At 45.5% G+C, this 21,981-nt stretch overlaps 1 protein-coding gene across 1 annotated transcript in view; it reads left to right on the top strand.

Annotated features, from left to right (window-relative positions):
• plxnc1 (plexin C1) overlaps nt 1-21,981 on the top strand; it is a gene marked incomplete at its 5' end in the record, with an annotated part of 76,867 nt that overhangs the window by 8,572 nt on the left and 46,314 nt on the right. Inside the window, 11 exons of the mRNA XM_079494797.1 lie at nt 50-184; nt 1,987-2,087; nt 4,319-4,424; nt 5,548-5,731; nt 6,863-6,974; nt 8,134-8,209; nt 10,048-10,089; nt 18,388-18,521; nt 18,765-18,941; nt 20,086-20,185; nt 20,962-21,156. Of these exons, the coding sequence (XP_079350923.1) occupies nt 50-184; nt 1,987-2,087; nt 4,319-4,424; nt 5,548-5,731; nt 6,863-6,974; nt 8,134-8,209; nt 10,048-10,089; nt 18,388-18,521; nt 18,765-18,941; nt 20,086-20,185; nt 20,962-21,156 (1,362 nt within the window). The remainder of the gene's footprint in view (nt 1-49; nt 185-1,986; nt 2,088-4,318; nt 4,425-5,547; nt 5,732-6,862; nt 6,975-8,133; nt 8,210-10,047; nt 10,090-18,387; nt 18,522-18,764; nt 18,942-20,085; nt 20,186-20,961; nt 21,157-21,981) is intronic.

The following is a 21,981-nucleotide window of genomic DNA, read 5'->3' as shown; positions in this document are numbered from 1 at the left end:
TACCATATTTATGTCCTGTGTGTATTTGCTGGTTCCCTCTGGGCGTCAGCTGGCGGTAGACCAGGCGTACCGGAGCGCCTGTCCCAGGGTGCTGTTCAAGACCGCCGACGACCGCAACGTGTTCCCCAAAATCCTGCTGGACCCCGTGAGCCGTAGACACGTCTACGTGGCCATCGAGAAACAGGTCGGTCACGCACCCCCCCCCCCTTTTCCCCCTCACTGGGAAACAGGTCGGTCACGCACCCACCCCCTTTTCCCCCTCACTGGGAAACAGGTCGGTCACGCACCCACCCCCTTTTCCCCCATCGAGAAACAGGTCGGTCACGCACCCACCCCCTTTAGAAACAGGTCGATCACGCACCCACCCCCTTTTAACAGGTCGGTCACGCACCCACCCCCTTTTCCCCTCAGAAACAGGTCGGTCACGCACCCACCCCCTTTAGAAACAGGTCGGTCACGCACCCACCCCCTTTAGAAACAGGTCGGTCACGCACCCACCCCCTTTAGAAACAGGTCGGTCACGCACCCACCCCCTTTTAACAGGTCGGTCACGCACCCACCCCCTTTTCCCCTCAGAAACAGGTCGGTCACGCACCCACCCCCTTTAGAAACAGGTCGGTCACGCACCCACCCCCTTTTCCCCTCACATCTACAGAAACAGGTCGGTCACGCACCCACCCCCTTTTAACAGGTCGGTCACGCACCCACCCCCTTTAGAAACAGGTCGGTCACGCACCCACCCCCTTTAGAAACAGGTCGGTCACGCACCCACCCCCTTTAGAAACAGGTCGGTCACGCACCCACCCCCTTTAGAAACAGGTCGGTCACGCACCCACCCCCTTTAGAAACAGGTCGGTCACGCACCCACCCCCTTTAGAAACAGGTCGGTCACGCACCCACCCCCTTTTCCCCTCGAGAAACAGGTCGGTCACGCACCCACCCCCTTTTCCCCCTCACAGGTCGGTCACGCACCCACCCCCTTTTCCCCCTCACTGTATACGTTTATTTTACCTTTTTACCTCCTTTATGTTGAATTCCCGTTCTGTTCTTTGGCTATTATAGAAGTGTATATTTGTATATGTCTCTAAATGTTTTGATGAATTGAACATGGTGGACCCTCTTGTAAACAAGTGTAATGCTTTATTGGGTCGTCCACTCACAGTTAACAGTCTTTGTATTGAGTTGTGCTTGAAATGTACTGTAATTCTGCAAACTGTTAATAATGAAATAAATATTTCAATCAATCAATCAATCAATCAATCAACATTCTGGACGGGAACCCCTTTTGGTGTTTTAACCCATTGAGTCCTGAGAACAGATCCTACAAATGTCTTCTAAATCATGACAGTTTTCTGAAAAACCCATGTTTCTATGTCAGCGGTTCTCAAACTATTTCATGTCAAGGACCCCCAAAAATATATGTATTTGATTTGGCCGCCGACCCCCATCTGAAAATATGTTGTTCCAGGGACCCCCCCATCCATGAAGCAAAAATGTGAGTTAAAAAGTTTCGCTGTGAAAGAATATATATCAAAGATTTTCACCACATTTTCATGATTTTTCAAAAATAGCAGATCTAAAAGCTCGTAGCCGTGCTATGAGCTTGTAGATCTGGTATTTTTCAAAATCTAGAGCATAACCTAATGCTTAAAACACCAAAAGGGGTTCCCGTTCAGAATGGGTTAAGCATATTATATGTTATACTTTAGCTATTGAAAAATAGCAGGAATTTTTTTAGGAAAAAATCGTAAAAATGTGGCGCAAATCTTTGAATGTATATTCTTTCACGCCAATTACATAATAATTCTGGGGGTCCTTGACATGAAACAGTTTGAGGGCCACAGACATAGAAACATGTATTTTTTTTCAGAAAACTGTAATTATTTAGAAGACATTTTGTAGAATCAACTATGTATTCCGTGTGCGTGCGTGCGTGCGTGCGTGCGTGCGTGCGTGCGTGCGTGCGTGTGCGTGTGTGTTTTCCAGATGCACCGTGTTCCTGTATCTCAGTGTGAAACGCACATGGACCTGAAGGCCTGTTGGTCTGCATGGGATCCTTACTGTGGCTGGTGTGACTCTACAAACAGGTCAGTAACACTTCTCTACAGGTCGTTATTTATGGTGTGACTCTACAAACAGGTCAGTAACACTTCTCTACAGGTCGTTATTTATGGTGTGACTCTACAAACAGGTCAGTAACACTTCACTACAGGTCGTTATTTATGGTGTGACTCTACAAACAGGTCAGTAACACTTCTCTACAGGTCGTTATTTATGGTGTGACTCTACAAACAGGTCAGTAACACTTCTCTACAGGTCGTTATTTATGGTGTGACTCTACAAACAGGTCAGTAACACTTCTCTACAGGTCGTTATTTATGGTGTGACTCTACAAACAGGTCAGTAACACTTCACTACAGGTCGTTATTTATGGTGTGACTACAAACAGGTCAGTAACACTTCTCTACAGGTCGTTATTTATGGTGTGACTCTACAAACAGGTCAGTAACACTTCTCTACAGGTCGTTATTTATGGTGTGACTCTACAAACAGGTCAGTAACACTTCACTACAGGTCGTTATTTATGGTGTGACTCTACAAACAGGTCAGTAACACTTCACTACAGGTCGTTATTTATGGTGTGACTCTACAAACAGGTCAGTAACACTTCTCTACAGGTGGTTATTTATGGTGTGACTCTACAAACAGGTCAGTAACACTTCTCTACAGGTGGTTATTTATGGTGTGACTCTACAAACAGGTCAGTAACACTTCTCTACAGGTCGTTATTTATGGTGTGACTCTACAAACAGGTCAGTAACACTTCTCTACAGGTCGTTATTTATGGTGTGACTCTACAAACAGGTCAGTAACACTTCTCTACAGGTCGTTATTTATGGTGTGACTCTACAAACAGGTCAGTAACACTTCTCTACAGGTCGTTATTTATGGTGTGACTCTACAAACAGATCAGTAACACTTCTCTACAGGTCGTTATTTATGGTGTGACTCTACAAACAGGTCGGTAACACTTCACTACAGGTCGTTATTTATGGTGTGACTCTACAAACAGGTCGGTAACACTTCACTACAGGTCGTTATTTATGGTGTGACTCTACAAACAGGTCGGTAACACGTCTCTACAGGTCGTTATTTATGGTGTGACTCTACAAACAGGTCAGTAACACTTCTCTACAGGTCGTTATTTATGGTGTGACTCTACAAACAGGTCAGTCACACTTCACTACAGGTCGTTATTTATGGTGTGACTCTACAAACAGGTCAGTAACACTTCTCTACAGGTCGTTATTTATGGTGTGACTCTACAAACAGGTCAGTAACACTTCTCTACAGGTCGTTATTTATGGTGTGACTCTACAAACAGGTCAGTCACACTTCACTACAGGTCGTTATTTATGGTGTGACTACAAACAGGTCAGTAACACTTCTCTACAGGTCGTTATTTATGGTGTGACTCTACAAACAGGTCAGTAACACTTCACTACAGGTCGTTATTTATGGTGTGACTCTACAAACAGGTCAGTAACACTTCTCTACAGGTCGTTATTTATGGTGTGACTACAAACAGGTCAGTAACACTTCTCTACAGGTCGTTATTTATGGTGTGACTCTACAAACAGGTCAGTAACTCTTCCGTGACTGTCGGTGAGGGAGTCCCGAGTCCCTCATCACAATCAGCACCGGGATTCCTTCAAAATATAGGAGCTCTGGGGTGCCGGAAATACATGGCCGCTTTTACTCTGAAACCCACCCCCCGGAAACAATCCGTAAAAAAAAACGGAGAAATAGTTTGCTTTACTTTTCTAGCTTACGTTTGCTATCGTTTTACTTGATATGATCCAAAAAGCGTCCATATTTTGATGGAGAGACGGATGAGGAGCAGAAATGAAGCGCTAGTATAAATTAAATGTCTATGAGGAAAAATGCATTGGGAATTATTTCCTGGGCCTGGCGTGGACTGCGACGCTCTATAGTCTTATCTTTGTCACGCGTACAAACGGTGGCCGAACGGTTTGCGGAGCGGTCTTGATACCGGAAGGTCGCCAGTTCGTATCCCCGGACCGGCACGTTAAAATTACCACCGCTGAAGTGCCCTTGAGCAAGGCATTGAACCACTACCATGAAATGTTCTATGAGCAGGGCCTGGCTGTAAACAAGTATCTGATGCTTAGTCCAGTTACCCTGGGTAAATATAGTAACTTTGCTTTGCTTTGCTGTCCTTGGTCTTGACAATGACTTTTCATTCAATTCAAACGTTGTCCTTGGTCTTGACGATGACTTCTCATTCAATCGACAGCTGCACGTTTGAGGAAGAATGCCCTGGTCCAGTGTGGCTGTCCATTCCCGACGACTCCAAAGAACAGAAGATCATCTCTCATCGAGTCGAGAAGAGCAACGGTCAGGTACAGATATACTATAATATATATAAAATCATCTCTCATCGAGTCGAGACGAGCAACGGTCAGGTACAGATCTGCGTACACATCTCTGCTGTCGGGAGGAAACCTCATAAATTACCTTATATATTTAAAAACAAAGCAATTCAGCCTCATCAGAGTTGGTGTTGTGACTTTATATATTGGCAATTACTTCCATGAGAGGGGGAGAGGTGGTGGAGTTAGTTGTTTTAGCAGACAGTTTGAGGGTCCAATGGAGTTAAGAGGTTTATTTGTCCAAAGCACTTTCTACTACTTTCCATTGTTTCAATATTTTCTAAACAACACAACACACAGACGTAAAGGGTGTTCAGTAGCACTGATTTATGCCCAAAAACAAATCAAAAACCTCAAAGATGGAGTTATGAGGTTTCCTCCCGACAGCAACGATATGTAACAATGTAACTTTCTGTAACGTGTATTTATGGAACTTTGGTTGATTCACAATTCAATATACGGTTCATTCTTTTGTGTTTTGGGCTACTTTGATGTGCTTGTTACACTTTCGTCTTGTTTTGGAAAGTGCTATGCAAATAAAGTTGTATTATAGTTTTATTAGTAGTAGTAATTAGTTTGTCATTATTTTTTTTATCACACTTTTTCGCATTATCACATACTTTTTTTTCGCGCTGGGTGGTTGATGATAAGGACAACGTACCAATCAGTGTAATTAAGCATATCAAGTGTTGGTCAATTACAATCTTGTCTTTTTGAAATACCTATAAGCCAAGGTATTATGATAATTGTTATCCAGACGTCTGACGAATGCCATGATAATCTATATGTATATTTATAATAAATGAAGACATGCATGGCGAAGGGGGTAGAGCAGGTCGTCCAAATGATCCCTGGGTCGGCGGTTCGAATCCCGCCTCCTCCTGACTGTCCACATGTGGAAGTGTCCTTGGGCAAGACACTGAACCCTACACTGCCTCCACTGAGTCGGTCGGTGTGTGAATGTGTGAAGTGAGGGCGCTGGCGTCGACTGTTCACCGCTTCATGAATGAATGAATGAACCGTTGTAAAGCGCTTTGAGCACTTGGTAAAGCGCTATAAAGATGCAACTCCTCCATTGTTTTTGTCCTGTCAGATCAACCTGACCATCCAGGCTCATCTGAGTAGGAGCGGGGCGGACGCGTCTCCGCCAGACTTCTCCTGTTCCTTCTCCACGACGACGACCACCTCCGATGAGCACGTGTGTGACCCGGGAGGCCCCGCCCCTCGGTTCCCATGGTGCACCTGTCTCATCGCGACTGACAGACTGCCTGCCAGAGGTCAGTGACCTTTGACCCCCTGACCCCTCAAACCCTGCAGTAGCCGTGTTGTTTTCATCGACGTCGACGTCGACTACCCTTTTTTTCACTGACGAAAACTACATAACAACTAAAATAGAAAATTAGCCATGATGACTAAAACTGTGACTAATACATTTACTGACAATTTTGTCAACAATTGAACTCACAACACGTTGCAGCGTGGCACGCTGTGAGCTTGTAGATCGGCTATTTTCAGCATGCAGCCAAGTGTAAAATCTGTCCTTACGATGCCATCAATGCCTGCCAAAATGGATTTTTGTTTACAAAATCAACTGTAGATTTAGTCGACTAACACTAAAACATTCCAGGTGACTAAAATATAGCCTCGGAAACCCAGACGTTTTTATTTCCAGGGAGAGAAAAAAAAGTCTGGGACCGAGTCTTCAATACGGCATAGAGTAGCGCAAACGTCGATCACTCTCTGCTGATTTCTGATCGTCTGCACCTTTATTAAATTGACGCACACACACACACACACACACACACACACACACACACACACACACACACACACACACACACACACACACTCCTCTCTCTCTCTGTCGCTCTAATTAATTAGTCTCATGTCGCACAGCTGTGTCTAGATTCTCCCGGCGGATCCTGCCGGGAGCTGCCTATGCCATAGAAAGCATAGGTGCAGTGGCGTGCACAGATAGACACTAGGGGGTGCTAGAGCACCCCCTGCCCTTTTGGCAATGTGCCCTTTAAAAAAAAAAAGAAGAAAAAAAAACTTTATTTCTTTTTTTTTTTTTGATTTTTAAAAAATAGCAGACCTACAAGCTCGTAGCGCGCAACTCGGTGGCGCGCTACGAGCTTGTAGATCTGCTATTTTTCAATAGCTAAAGCATAACATAATGCTAACACCAAAAGGGGTTCCCGCCCAAAATAGATTAAGGCAACTGGCCGGTTCCACGCGCTGCACAAGGTGCCCTTTTTTAACTTGAGCACCTGCCCCTCTAAATGTCTGTGCACGCCACTGCATAGGTGGACTTCAGGCTAACTAAAACATGACTAAAACTAAATGAAAATATATTCAAAAGATTTTAGATTTTTGATATAGGCTATATGTATATTTCTTTCTCCCAGGGCTGAAGTTCACCGTCACGGTTCACCTGGGGAAGACGGCCCAGACTCGTCTAGAAGAGAGACTGAAGCTGACCAACTGTTCGGACATCACTGGACCTCCTACTTCGCTCCTGTGAGTCACAGTGTTGTTTTCGTCGACTAAAACTAAGACGAAAAATGTCCGTCGACTACCTTTTTCCACAGACAAAAAAACGAAATGGAAACTAAATGAAAACTGAGCTATGATGACTAAAACTAAGACCAAATATACTGTCGATTTTGTCAACAAATAAAAACTAGACTCAAATGTTAGGAAGGGACTACTAGTGGACAAGAGATCCAGTATAAGTCATTTTACACTTGGTTGCATACTGAAAATAGCCGATCTACAAGCTCTCGGCTATTTGTTTTATTTTCAGCAAGTGTAAAATCAGTCATTGCGACGGCATCAAGGCCCACCAAAATACATTTTAGTCGACTAAATCAACTGTAGATTTAGTCGACTAAAATCTCATGACATTTAGCCGACTAAAACTAGACTAACACTAACACATTCCAGGTGACTAAAATGTGACTAAAACTAAATGAAAACTATTCAAAAGACTATGACTAAAACTAAAATCAAAATTTGCTGCCAATTACAAGAGGGGGGACGTGACCATTTTCTCAAACGCGAAGGCCATTCGGCACTCGCTTGTTGGAATGCGATGCGTCGGAATAGCAGGATTCGGAATGCCGGTGTGTAACCACTTGCAGGCTTATGCGTTATGAGTGATATGATGATCTTGGATTATTTAGATTGGTGTATTTGCATGTGTTCTCTCCTCAGGCCTCATTCACACCTATCAAACAAATGTTTGGTAATTTTTTTGTTTTTTTAGGCCACCACAATGCTTTCCCAATGGGTGTCACATGGTTTGACCAAACATTTTGTGTTTGATCAGCAATCAAACACAAATGTTTGGTCAATTAACCATGTGACTCCCATTGGAAAAGCCTTGTGGTGGCCTAAAAAAAATGACCAAACATTTGTTTGATGGTGTTTGATACGTGTGAATGAGACCTCAGGGGTCGTCACTGATTGGTTGTTCTCTCCTCAGGTGTCGTCACTGATTGGTTGTCCCCTCCTCAGGTGTCATCACTGATTGGTTGTTCTCTCCTCAGGTGTCATCACTGATTGGTTGTTATCTCCTCAGGTGTCATCACTGATTGGTTGTCCTCTCCTCAGGTGTCGTCACTGATTGGTTGTCCCCTCCTCAGGTGTCGTCACTGATTGGTTGTTCTCTCCTCAGGTGTCATCAGTGCATGGGCTGGGCTGGGTGTGGCTGGAGCGACAACACCTGTTCCTGGACCAACCTGGCTGTTAATGTAACTATCTATACATCACGTCATTATAGCTGTTAACCCATTTTAGGCCTGACGTCGAAATGTTAAAAATGTCTTCTAAATCATGACAGTTTTCTGAAATACCTCATGTTTCTGTATCAGTGGTGCTCAATATTTCATGTCAAGGACCCCAAAAAACTATATGTATTTGGCCGCCGACTCCGATCTGAAAATATGTTGTTCCAGGGACTCCCCAGAAGTAAAGATTTGAGTTAAAAATGTTCACTCTGAAAGAATATATATTCAAAGATTTATGGCACATTTTCGCGATTTTTCCAAAATAGCAGATCTACAAGCTCATAGCGCCACTCGCTTATAGATCTGCTATTTTTCAATAGCTAAAATATAACATCATGCTAGAAACACCAAAAGGGGTTCCCGTCTAGAATGGGTTAATGTAACTATTCATCACGTCATGATTGTCTTACACCAGGGGTTCTCAATGTTTTTTGGCTGGGGACCCCCTCTGGGGACCCCCTCTGGGGACCCCCTGGGAAAGGCTTTGGTCCGTTCGGAAAGGGTCAGCAGTGATTCGGCCAATTCACTAGCTGACCCCACCAACTGGAGAGTGTAGTGGTCGAGGGTCGAAAAAGGAGGTTGGAGACCGCCTGATGACCTCTCGTCCAGGCCAAGGCTTCAGGAGGTTGGAGACCGCCTGATGACCTCTCGTTGGGGGGGGGGGGGGGGGGGGGGGTGGGGGGGGTCCCCTGGAACAACACATTTTCAGATGGGGGTCGGCGGCCGATTACATATATTTTTGGGGGTCCTTGACATGAACATTGTTTGAGCACCACTGACATAGAAACACGTTTTTCAGAAAACTGTCATGATTTAGACGGCGTTATTTTGTAGAATCGTCCTTAGGTCTAAATGGGTTAACACAGGGGTTCTCAACCCGTGGGTCGCGACCCCCCGGGGGGTCGCCAAATTATTTTGGGGGGTCCCCAAATTATTTTCAATTATTATTATAATTTGCAACTGAATGGCTGGAAAAGAGAAATGAAGAGTTTACATAGTACACATAGTACATGCATAAACTTTCCTTAATGATTATATCCGGTTTCAGTATTTATTCATGATGTATTTTCACTATTATTGTGGTTATTGTAGCGGTCAATTTGTATTGGGGGTGGGGAGGGGGGCGGGGCGGGGGTCACGAGACATGGCCAAAGCATTTCTGGGGGTCCCCGGCCAAAAACGTTGAGAACCACCTGGCTTAACAGACGGTATGTTTGTTTTTTTGTTAGTTTTGTCGTCATGGCATACTATAGTATACATCAGGGGTGGGCAACTGGCGGCCCGGGGGCCACATGCGGCCCCCACCTTCACTTAATGTGGCTCTCAGGTTAATGTCAGAATACTGATATAATATTGTTACTATTCCACAACATGCAAAACATGACCCGCTGTTATTACTAAATTAGTAGCTCATTATTAAATGCATATAGTATAATTAAATGCATTTGAAATTACATACAAATTTTCAGGATTCCAATTCAAAAATAGCAACAAATAATTCAACATTTCAATTCGAATATAGCAAAAAATAGCCGATCTACAAGCTCAAAACGTGTCGCAGCGCGACGCGTTTTGAGCTTGTAGATCGGCTATTTTTGCTACGACAGTAATATATGGCCCTGGGGAGTGAGTGTGGAAATATAGCGGCCCTCTCCATCGACAAAGTTGCCCACCCCTGGTATACATAATCATAGCTTCAAACGGTAGAACGCTCCACTATATTGGGTTTCAGTCTCATCGTATGGTTCCTGCTTGCTTCTTCCTTTCACCAACCGCTTCCTCTTCTCACTTCCACCCGACAGGACGCTGTGTGTCAGATGTCTGAGTCAGGAATGGACGACACAGTAAGTCCACCAAGAAGATCATACTTTATACTTTGTTTTTACCTCACCTGCTGTTCACCAGTTTAGGTCCCGGCAGTGGTGTACTTTTACTTAAGTACTGTACAATTTTGAGGTATTTGTACTTTACTTTGAGTATTTCCGATTTTCAATACTTTTACTTCTACTCCACTATACATCTCAGAGCCAAAATGTGTACTTTTACTTCACTACAATTATTTGAAAACTTTAGTTACTAGTTACTTTGGAGATTTTACATACATAATCTCCATACATTACAACATACATTAACCACTTCAACCCTATACATTGCGGCCATTTGAAAATAGCTGATCTACAAGCTCACAATGCGTCGCGTTGCGACGCATTGTGAGCTGGTAGATCAGCTATTTTCAATAGATTTTGTACACATTTTGAACTTGTGAAATGGCACATTCTGCACAATGACTTTTAGTACTTTAAGTACATTTTGATGCCGATACTTTTGTACTTTTACTCAAGTACATTTTCAATTCCGTACTTTTACTTGTGACGAAGTCGTTCTAAATTGCAGTATGGGTACTTTTACTTAAGTAAAACAATTGAGTACTTTTTCCACCACTGGGTCCCGGCCGGTGCAAACATCTTAGGCCTATAATGTCTTTTTCTGGCGTCTTGAGCTAAAAGGTTTGGTAACCATGGTAACCGTGGTGTCAACATGACATTACAGAGGAGTAAAACATAAATAACAAAATGCTACATTCACAGCAGAGCCATTGAAATACGACAACTCCGTTCACTTCAAGGGGCTTCACTACATAGACTTCTATTGGCGAAGGGTGACAAAGTCCTGGACCGGAAGTTGACAGAATGCACTGGACTCAGGGCAACAGCCCAGCTTTAATGATCTTAAATCCCTTTATTTTAGATCGTTTAATGTTTTTTTCTTAGTAATAGTACAACATAAACATTACAGAGACTTTAGTTGTCACTGTACAATACTTTAAAACGGGTTCCCAAAGTGGGGTCCGGCCATTTGTACACTCTCAGAGCTAAATTAACATTGATTTTACAATATAAATTGGGGGGTCCCAGAGATAGAAATGCCATTTAATGGGGGGTCCGTAGACTAATGCATGTCAAACTGGGGGTCCTTGAAATGTTACGGTTTGAGAATCACTACTAGAGCCGTAAAAATATTCTCTTATCGCCATAAGAGAAGATTTTTACCTGGCATATCTTTACCTGGCATATCTTTTCTAATGGGGGTCCGCGGGGCTAATTAGTGTCAATTTGGGGGTCCTTGACCTGAAAAAGTTTGGGAACCACTGCTCTAAGACAGTCATGTTGCACAAATGCCTAAAATTGCTGATATTTGCGCCGCCCTCGTTGAAAACAATGTGAAACCAACGTGGTTTTACAAACAGAAACAACAAGTCAGTCAGATGTATCTTTCCACCTCAGGATGTGGAGTAATATCCTCTGAGGTGAGATTTCAACACTTTGTCTAATCTAGCATTTCAACAAAACCCAACTTCCATGTTCTCACTTATCCAACTGTTCGGAGTTTTAGGGTTGAAGCCCTCCGAAGGGGCTAGTGACAGGCAGCACACATTGTCATTACTCGTGTTTCTCATTTATTGACCACAGGTAGGGCCTGACCAATGTACACAGGTAATAAACCTGGAGAATCAAAGAAAATAACACTGTATTACAATCACAAATATACTCTTTTGAATATAGAATGCAATAATTAACAATACAATATTACAACATACTCTTAAAATATATTCACTCACTCTCACTGAATATAACTGCTGAATATAAATGCAAACATTGTTTCACAGCTCCTCTCACTACTGATATAACAAACTGCATAATAAATATGTACTCCCTGAATATACACTATGCAGTACATACTCAATCATACACATAGATATATATATATACACATCATGTACATGGAATATATTCAATAAAGCAAACATAATGTAGCAGCTTCTCTAACTGTTACTACAGCGGGCTGGAATCTAGCCTTAACTACATTAACCAGAATGCATTTCACTTGGTTGCCTGCGCAGAACAGACACAGCATCTCACTCACTAACACTCGTGCCGGCCGGCGCGGTGCTTCAATATTACTATGGCACAGAGTCCGTGTGTTAATACCAACGTGACTCTTCATGGACGTATAAACCTCACAACTCTTCCACCATTTACCACACTACAGTCCGCTACGTTGGTTGACAGAGTAAACTTGTTTAGAACAGCCAGCGTTGGCCATGGCTAACATTGATAGCCAAACGCTAGCCAGGCTGCAGCATATAATTAAAGCCAGAGCGTTCTCACTGCACGCCATGCGTCGCTTAATAATCATTTATCTTTGTATCAACGCGGACAGTGTGGTAAATGTTCACAATCAATTACACAAATGCTTTTTACACTGCTAACATGCATCAGTGACCAGTAGCTTATATCAAACACTATGTTACAGGTTGTTACATACCAACGGGCAGTGTGCTCCTGTCAATGGATTGTAGATAAATGAATGAACGCCACAATCAGACACATATGAGTTACCTGCGCAGTCGCGCATGCGCAAAGCACTTTCATCAATTACACAAATCATGAAACATCATTACAATGAAACGTATTATGTAACTATGAGATTATAAAAATAGGAAAAGTATGAAATAGACAATATGAAATAGTATGAAATACCCCACAGTTCCCGTTATTTATAATAACTTTTTATACCCATGACTTTTACTGATTTTATACCCATGAATTGTACTGATGGCCCAAAAGAACCGAACACCTCCCACTTGGCCGACTGATCTAGATCCAAGGAGGCCACTAAACAGTTACATGAGTCTCTCAGTTGGAATATCAACTTATAGTCCACCTTTGTAGGCATATATGTAAAGAAACAAAACTGAAAGTCTTTAAAGTTATCATTAGCTCAAAGGCTCACTAAGGAAGTAGGCCCCACCACCTTGCCTCCTACTGAGTGTGAGTTTGCCCCAAAGCTCAGCCGCCTCCCAGGGTTACCCGCTAACTAAACAAACAAAGTTCAGTGTCCTTTGGGTACCCATGGTGAGGACTTTCATACCTTCTGCAGGTCTTGACTGGAACCAACGACCAATCTCCGCACTTCTCTGCGAAGGACGATGGTCGAAGGCAGGATAGAGTCTTTAGAGTCCTTCCCCCGGGCTCTGGATACAAGAGGGGCCGGAAGGCCCAGGCGGATGCCGGACCACCCCCGTCTTGTCTGGATACGTGATGACGATTCGGCCGAGCTGGAACTGTCCTCTCACGACGTTCTGGTCTGCGACTCAGACCAGATCTCCAACCTTGACAGTCCTCACTGTTCGGTGCCACTTGTACCTTGGTGTCGATGGGTTGCTCGTTGGTCAAGTTGGCAGCCGTCGTTCCGTTGAGGCTTTTAAGAATTCCTTTGATGAGTGTGACACGAGGATGGATGTCCCACTGCCACTCGAGGTATTGGACGGCTACTGATCCCCTTTTTGCAGACAGCTCAGAGCCTCTTGCCTCCCACTTTGCTGGATCAGAGGCGTGGTATTTGGATTGCTTGGGATTGACTAGGCGCGAGAGATCCACGCCCCCAAGTTTCCTCTCCTGTCTTTCTGCCACTTGAGTTGCACTTTGGTCTTTTGTCGGTGACTGCAGCTCAGACTTTACGAAGCATTTACAGATGTCAGTGATGCTGGAGCTTGAGACCTTTTGTGACTGAGCCCTGGTGACTTCAGCTGAGAGTTCTTTTCTCTTCAGCTTTTTTACGTCATCAGCGACTTTGGTCACAATTTCGCAGACCATCTTCACAGGCCATTCAGCTTTGCTTCCTTCGTCGAACAACTGGTTGGGTAACACCAGAGTCTTGGTCGCAAACACGGTCTTCTTACTGTTACTGGAGTCGTTTGCAGTTTCTGACCTCCCATTTTGGTCTGTCAAGACGATCGGCTTTCCTGACCTCCCACTTTGGTCTGTCAAGACGAGCGGCTTTTCTGACCTCCCACTTTGGTCTGTCAAGACGAACGGTTTAAGGGAGAAGCCTCCAGCCTTCAAGCTCTCTCCAGCCTTCAAGCTCTCTTCGACTCCTTTGGTGCTCCTTTCCAATGTCTCGAGGTCGTCCTCTTTGACCAAGGCTTCGCTAGGTCCAGTCGGGTCCACGAGGACTTCTCTGTACACCTTCGAAGTTGTTCTTAGTGACCTTGCGAAGTGAGTTTCAGACCTATGCACTGCTAGGTCTATCTCCTCGAAGAGGTCAGGATGAGTCCCACCGACCGTCTTTCCGAGAGGTCCGTCCCAGAGGACGAGGTCTCCCTCTACTTTAATTGGCTGTGGGACAAGGCGACCTTCCCTGTGACTTATTAGCAGGTCGATCTTCTCTGGGCGGACCAAGTCATTGGTCGGGATGTCTGGAAAGAATTTCAGCAGTTGCTGTGGTGTGACTGCCTGGTTCACCTTTGCGATGTTCTCCAAGCCGTAACAGAGGAGCTTGTGCTCCACCACTATACCTTCGGGAGTTTTTACTCTTAGCCGTAGGGTGTACCTTTTGGTAGCAACCGTCTTCTCCATCCCTCCGACTCCTTGGACAATCAACTTGATGCTCTCGCCCTTTAGCTTGAGACGTTCAGCGGCGTTGTTAGAGATGTAATTGGTATCTGACGCGAGGTCAATCAGTGTACCGACTAGTTGGCCTGAGTTCGTTGTCACATCTAGAAGCATCATTATGACAGGGTACTCTTTTGGCTCACTGCCGGTGCACACTGTAGTTGAGATCTTGTTTGAGAAGGCTTCCTTGAACTCCGCTTTCAGCTCTGGTGAGAGTTTGGCAAGGAGCTCCTCTTGTTTGTTTGTCAGTCCGAATCCTTTCTTCTCCACTTTTCCATTGCTTGGCTCTTCACTCTTATTGTCCGTATACTTGGTCTGTGGCATCGGACAGAGCAAATAGTTGTGGTCTGAGGACTCTTTATTTTGACAGTCTTCCTTAGAGCAGAGAAACCTTTGAGTGCAACTGCCATCTTCATCATGGAGGAGTAAGCACTTGAAGCATGCTCCTGCCTTCTCCAGCAGAGATTTCTTGCTTGATAGGTTGAGCTTTCTGAAGGCTTTGCAGGCAAACAGTCTACCTGCATGCTTTTCGTCCCCACATGCGATGCATGAGCTTGGTTGAGAACCCTCTTGGTTGTCCCTCGACGTGGCTTTAGTGAAAGCCTGCCTTTCTTTATTCTTGTTGTGTGACTGCTCAAGATAGTTTACTGAGCAGGTCTGCAGTTGATCCAACTCCTCAAGAATGTCCTCTTGTCTCTTCAGGTACTGCAGTAGATAATCAAAGTGGTTTCTGGGTGAAAAGCCACTTGCAGGGTCGTTCTTATGAGCAATCCACTTTTCTTTCATGGAGTCGGGCAGCTTACTCTCGATCGACTGCGTCACCACCCGATTCTTCACGGCATCTTCTTCTCCCAGGACTTGGAGATCATGAAGAGCTCTCTCTACAGACTGAATCAGTTCGATTGTCTTTCTCGGGTGGTTTCCCGTAACGGGAGACAGTCCATGTACTTCCTTACAGATAAGCAGCACTATCTTCGGCTTGTTACCGTACTTGTTGTCTAGGAGCCTGAACACGTCGTTAGCAGATCCACAGCTGGACAGCACGAGGTCTCTCTTGACTTTGTCATCTAGGCTGCCTAGAAGATGGAACTTCCTCACATTTTCCAACCCATGAGGGTTTCCCAGCTGTTGAAGGTCATTCCATTCAGCTTTCCAGCGGTAGTAGTCTCTCATGTTACCGGAAAATGTGGGCAGGCGTGCTCGTTCTAGAGTAATCTGGGGCTTGAAGCTGTAAGACCCTGGGTACATGCCGGAAGCACCTTGAACTTGCAGCGGTGTGCTTGCAGCATGTGGAAATACGCCATAGCTGAGATTGTGGGGTATGCTGGGTGAGCCATGCCGGACTCCGCCTACAGGGGTTTGACCGTCTATGGGGCGGAACAGGTTAGAGACAGGGTGAGAACTAGCTGTCGTGGCTTGCTCTCCCTTCACCGCAACATCTGGCCCTGTCTGTCCTTGCTGCTCCTCTTCGTTGTCAGACCATGCATTGCGTCGCCACGCCCACCTATCCCACAGTCTCTCTTGTCGCTTCCTCAGCTTCCTGCTACGGTCTCTTGACTCCGTTAACTTGGCTAGAGGGATCATGCCAGTCCACTCATCGACCAGTTTGTTGACCTCGTAGACCTCCCGCTCTAGGTTCTTATTCTGCAGTTCGCGCTCCATCCTAGTCAGCTTCATGTAGTCGGCTGCTTCGGCCTGATCCAGGGCGGAGTCAGCCTCTTTGGCGAGGGTGGAGATGTGCTCCTCAGCAAACCTGGTCCAGAAGCCATCCAGGACGAGGTGTTCAACTTCATCGAACTTACGGTCACATTCCGCTGTTTTGTCGTCGACTTGATCCGCCTTTTTCATGGCCTCTTCATTGTTTGATTCTCGTAGGGCCATGGCATATTCAAATCCAGCGTCTGTGACTTTGGTATGTTCTACTTTGAAGTTCCTCCACTCACCTATTAGATCACTTTCTCCCAGTGCGTTCGCTCTGGAGATGAGATAGTTAGCTCTCTTGGTGAATGCAGTCTGGGCTGCTGAGCGCTTCTGCTTTAGCTTCTCCATTTTCTCCTCTTCTGCCATCTTGTTAAAGTTGTCTCTTTAGCTAGCAGGTTGCAGGTTGTATGGATGGGCTGTAGCTTGATTGCAATGGCAGTGAATGAGTTAAGGTTTTCCGGTCCACTTTTCTTTGAGTAGCCGGGCCTTAGTTTATGACTGCCAGGTCATGGAGTATGACTGGCAGGCCACTTGGTTTGATTGGCAGGTTATCCGGTCCACTTCTCTTCGAGTAGCCGGGCCATGGTTTATTACTGTTCGGAGTTTTAGGGTTGAAGCCCTCCGAAGGGGCTAGTGACAGGCAGCACACATTGTCATTACTCGTGTTTCTCATTTATTGACCACAGGTAGGGCCTGACCAATGTACACAGGTAATAAACCTGGAGAATCAAAGAAAATAACACTGTATTACAATCACAAATATACTCTTTTGAATATAGAATGCAATAATTAACAATACAATATTACAACATACTCTTAAAATATATTCACTCACTCTCACTGAATATAACTGCTGAATATAAATGCAAACATTGTTTCACAGCTCCTCTCACTACTGATATAACAAACTGCATAATAAATATGTACTCCCTGAATATACACTATGCAGTACATACTCAATCATACACATAGATATATATATATACACATCATGTACATGGAATATATTCAATAAAGCAAACATAATGTAGCAGCTTCTCTAACTGTTACTACAGCGGGCTGGAATCTAGCCTTAACTACATTAACCAGAATGCATTTCACTTGGTTGCCTGCGCAGAACAGACACAGCATCTCACTCACTAACACTCGTGCCGGCCGGCGCGGTGCTTCAATATTACTATGGCACAGAGTCCGTGTGTTAATACCAACGTGACTCTTCATGGACGTATAAACCTCACAACTCTTCCACCATTTACCACACTACAGTCCGCTACGTTGGTTGACAGAGTAAACTTGTTTAGAACAGCCAGCGTTGGCCATGGCTAACATTGATAGCCAAACGCTAGCCAGGCTGCAGCATATAATTAAAGCCAGAGCGTTCTCACTGCACGCCATGCGTCGCTTAATAATCATTTATCTTTGTATCAACGCGGACAGTGTGGTAAATGTTCACAATCAATTACACAAATGCTTTTTACACTGCTAACATGCATCAGTGACCAGTAGCTTATATCAAACACTATGTTACAGGTTGTTACATACCAACGGGCAGTGTGCTCCTGTCAATGGATTGTAGATAAATGAATGAACGCCACAATCAGACACATATGAGTTACCTGCGCAGTCGCGCATGCGCAAAGCACTTTCATCAATTACACAAATCATGAAACATCATTACAATGAAACGTATTATGTAACTATGAGATTATAAAAATAGGAAAAGTATGAAATAGACAATATGAAATAGTATGAAATACCCCACAGTTCCCGTTATTTATAATAACTTTTTATACCCATGACTTTTACTGATTTTATACCCATGAATTGTACTGATGGCCCAAAAGAACCGAACACCAACCGTGTGTGCGTGCCTGCCTGCGTGCGTGCGTGCGTGCGTGCGTGCGTGCGTGCGTGCGTGCGTGCGGCTGTGTGCGTGTGTGTGCGTGGCTGTGTGTGTGTGTGTGCGTGCGTGCGTGTGCCTGCTAGGAACCACACATCTCGTCCATCTCTCCCAGTGAGGTGTCGTTCCACGGCAGAAACGATGTCCTGATGACCGGCCGTAACCTCGGTCATGTGACCAGGGTCCGCTTCCACCGAGACATGGACTGCAGTGCAAAAGAGTGAGTTCTTCTTCGCCCTAAGTCCCTATAAGTGGAACGCGTCTGTCAAATTTGAACGGGCAAACGGGTCTCGAGTTAACGTGGATTACAACCGTACAGACAGACAGACAGACAGACAGACAGACAGACACACAGACACAGACAGACACAGACAGACAGACAGACAGACAGACAGACAGACGTGGTGCATTTGTATAGTTAGATAAGTATAAGCAAAACAACTTCAGTATATTTTATTTCCAGGTCTGCTGTGCGTAACAAGTCGGGGCTCGGCCTGGTGTTCGACATCCCCGCGGCCGACAAAGGCCTGGTCCAGATCTGTGCCGTCCTGGCCGATGGCAGCTGCCACGGCCACGCCAGCGTCACCTACCGCTCCTCACCCGTCTGTGGCAGCATCACACCGGACACCAGCTGGGCCAGGTAGGTACTGTACTTCTACTGTACTGTACCGTACCGTACCGTACTGTACTGTACCGTACCGTACTGTACCGTACCGTACCGTACCGTACCGTACCGTACCGTACTACAATTTACAATTTAGGCATTTAGCAGACGCTCTTAACCCATTTTGGGCGGGAACCCCTTTTGGTGTAAGCATTATGTTATGCTTTAGCTATTGAAAAAATTGTCTGCTATTTTTGAAAAATCGAAGAACGACATTAATAGAATCGTTCCCAGGTCAAAATGGGTCAATCCAGAGTGATTTACATTAAGCAAGAACAAAAAGCATGGCATACATCACATACATAAAAAGTAGTTATCATGAAACATGCGTAAGCTAAGAACGTAACAGTGGAGTATCTATATAATGAAACTTCACATATATACTATACATATATAATATACTATACTATACACATATATACTATAAAGTTCTACATAAAACGCAATTCTAGTGCTCTCTACGTAACTTGCTATAAGTCTGTATAAAATGCTATCTAAGTCTACATAAAGTACTGTACTGTACCGCACCGCACCGTACCGTACCGTACCACACCGTACCGTACCGTACCGTACCGTACCGTACCGTACCGCACCGCACCGCACCGTACCGTACCGCACCGTACCGTACCGCACCGCACCGCACCGCACCGTACCGTACCGTACCGTACCGTACCAGGCACTACCTGTGCCGGGTAGGTACTTTATGGGCAAATGGATTCTCTACGAGTCTACGTCACGTTCATACACATGCCGTGTATGAACGGGTGGCAGTGGCTCAGCGGTAGAGAGGCCGGATGGGAACCGTGAGGTTGCCAGTTCGATCCCTGTGGGCTCCCCCAGAGATAGTGTCCAAGTGTCCTTGAGCAAGACTCTGAACCCCTAATTGCTCCTGATGTGCAGGTTGGTGCCTTGCATGGCCTTCGGTGTGTGAATGTGTGAATGCAATGCACAATCTAAAGCCGTGCGTGCGTGCATGCGTGCGTGCGTGCGTGCGTGCGTGCGTGCGTGGGTGCGTGTGTGGGTGCGTGCGAATGTAATGCACAATCTACCGTATGTAAAACGCTTTGGATAAACAGCGCTATATGAAATATAAATGCACCATTTACCATTTTCTCCTCAGTGGGAACAGGAACATCACCATGGAGGGTTCCAACCTGGAGTTTGTGGAGGACCTGATCCACGGCCACGAAGTCACCCGTCCCACACACACACCCAATGAGGTGACTGTTACACACACCCGTCCCACACACACACCCGCCCCACGCACACACCCAATGAGGTGACTGTTACACACACCCGTCCCACGCACACACCCAATGAGGTGACTGTTACACACACCCGTCCCACACACACACCCAATGAGGTGACTGTTACACACACCCGTCCCACACACACACCCAATGAGGTGACTGTTACACACACCCGTCCCACGCACACACCCATGGAGGTGACTGTTACACACACCCGTCCCACGCACACACCCATGGAGGTGACTGTTACACACACCCGTCCCATGCACACACCCGTCCCACACACACACCCATGGAGGTGACTGTTACACACACCCGTCCCACACACACACCCATGGAGGTGACTGTTACACACACCCGTCCCACACACACACCCATGGAGGTGACTGTTACACACACCCGTCCCACACACACACCCATGGAGGTGACTGTTACACACACCCGTCCCACGCACACACACACCCAATGAGGTGACTGTTACACACACCCGTCCCACGCACACACACACCCAATGAGGTGACTGTTACACACACCCGTCCCACACACACACCCAATGAGGTGACTGTTACACACACCCGTCCCACACACACACCCAATGAGGTGACTGTTACACACACCCGTCCCACACACACACCCATGGAGGTGGGTGTTACACACACACACACACACACACACACACACACACACACACACACATACACACACCCCTTGACATCATTTCTGTCGTTGTTATTCGTCACCGTTAGACTCTGTGGTACGTCTCGCCTCCGGCAGAACAACCCGCCGGTGAATCGTCCAGTAGCGTGTCGGTGTCCCTGAAGGTAGCCAATCAGATCCTGCCGTGCCCGGTCCACATGACCTACCACCCTGACCCACACTTCATCAACTTCACCTCCGTGAGGACGGGACCGGACCGCGCCGACCTGCAGGTCACCATACAGGTACGGAAACCCATTTAGACCTGAGATCAGATTCTAAAAATGTCTTCTACATCCTTCCTTTCTGAAAAAGCTATGTTTCTATGTCAGTCGTTCTTCGATTTTTCAAAAATAGCAGACCTACAAGCTCGTAGCGCGCCACTCGGTGGCGCGCTATGAGCTTCTGCTATTTTTCAGTAGCTAAAGCATAACATAATGCTAACACCAACAGGGGTTCCCGCCCAGAATGGGTTAAAGCAGCTATAACATCATTTTTTTTTACTCTATAATTTTTTAGCCCACGATTTTGTAACGCATTTTTCACCCCTGTGTAAATTATCTAATGTGATCCTGGGCTCTACACACCCTCCGCCAACCTGGTCCCCATATATGGGGGACATGGGGAGAGCAACGGACTTGAACTCATGCTTCCTTCATGCCTGGGTGTCCCAAGTTGCTCCTTTACACCTGACAGGGGGGAGTTTCCCTGGTTGGACGTATAGCGCGTGGAAGGAACACGTTATTCCATTCACCAAATCAACAATGGCGGACATTGTAAACAAAGTGGAAATGCAAATTTGGAACTGAAGACTGACGAGAGGGAGGAATTATACAAAGTAGGGTGACATTGCTGACATCACAAATACGACCAAATCAGTTGAGCTGTTCCTGAGAGCAATTTCCATAAAATCCCCTAAAATATGATGAGAAATCCTGATATATTTGTAAGGAAAGAAAATACACGGGAGCTAAAAAAAAAAAAAAAAAAAAGAAGAAGTAGAATTTTATGTTATTGGTCCTTTAAATCTCCCGATTAGTCCAAACGCCCACAGCTGCGCTCCCGCCAGG

The sequence above is a fragment of the Electrona antarctica genome (genome assembly GCF_951216825.1).
Source record: "Electrona antarctica genome assembly, chromosome: 23".
Classification (NCBI taxonomy): Eukaryota; Metazoa; Chordata; class Actinopteri; order Myctophiformes; family Myctophidae; genus Electrona; species Electrona antarctica.
This window is presented reverse-complemented; position numbering and strand designations above follow the sequence as displayed.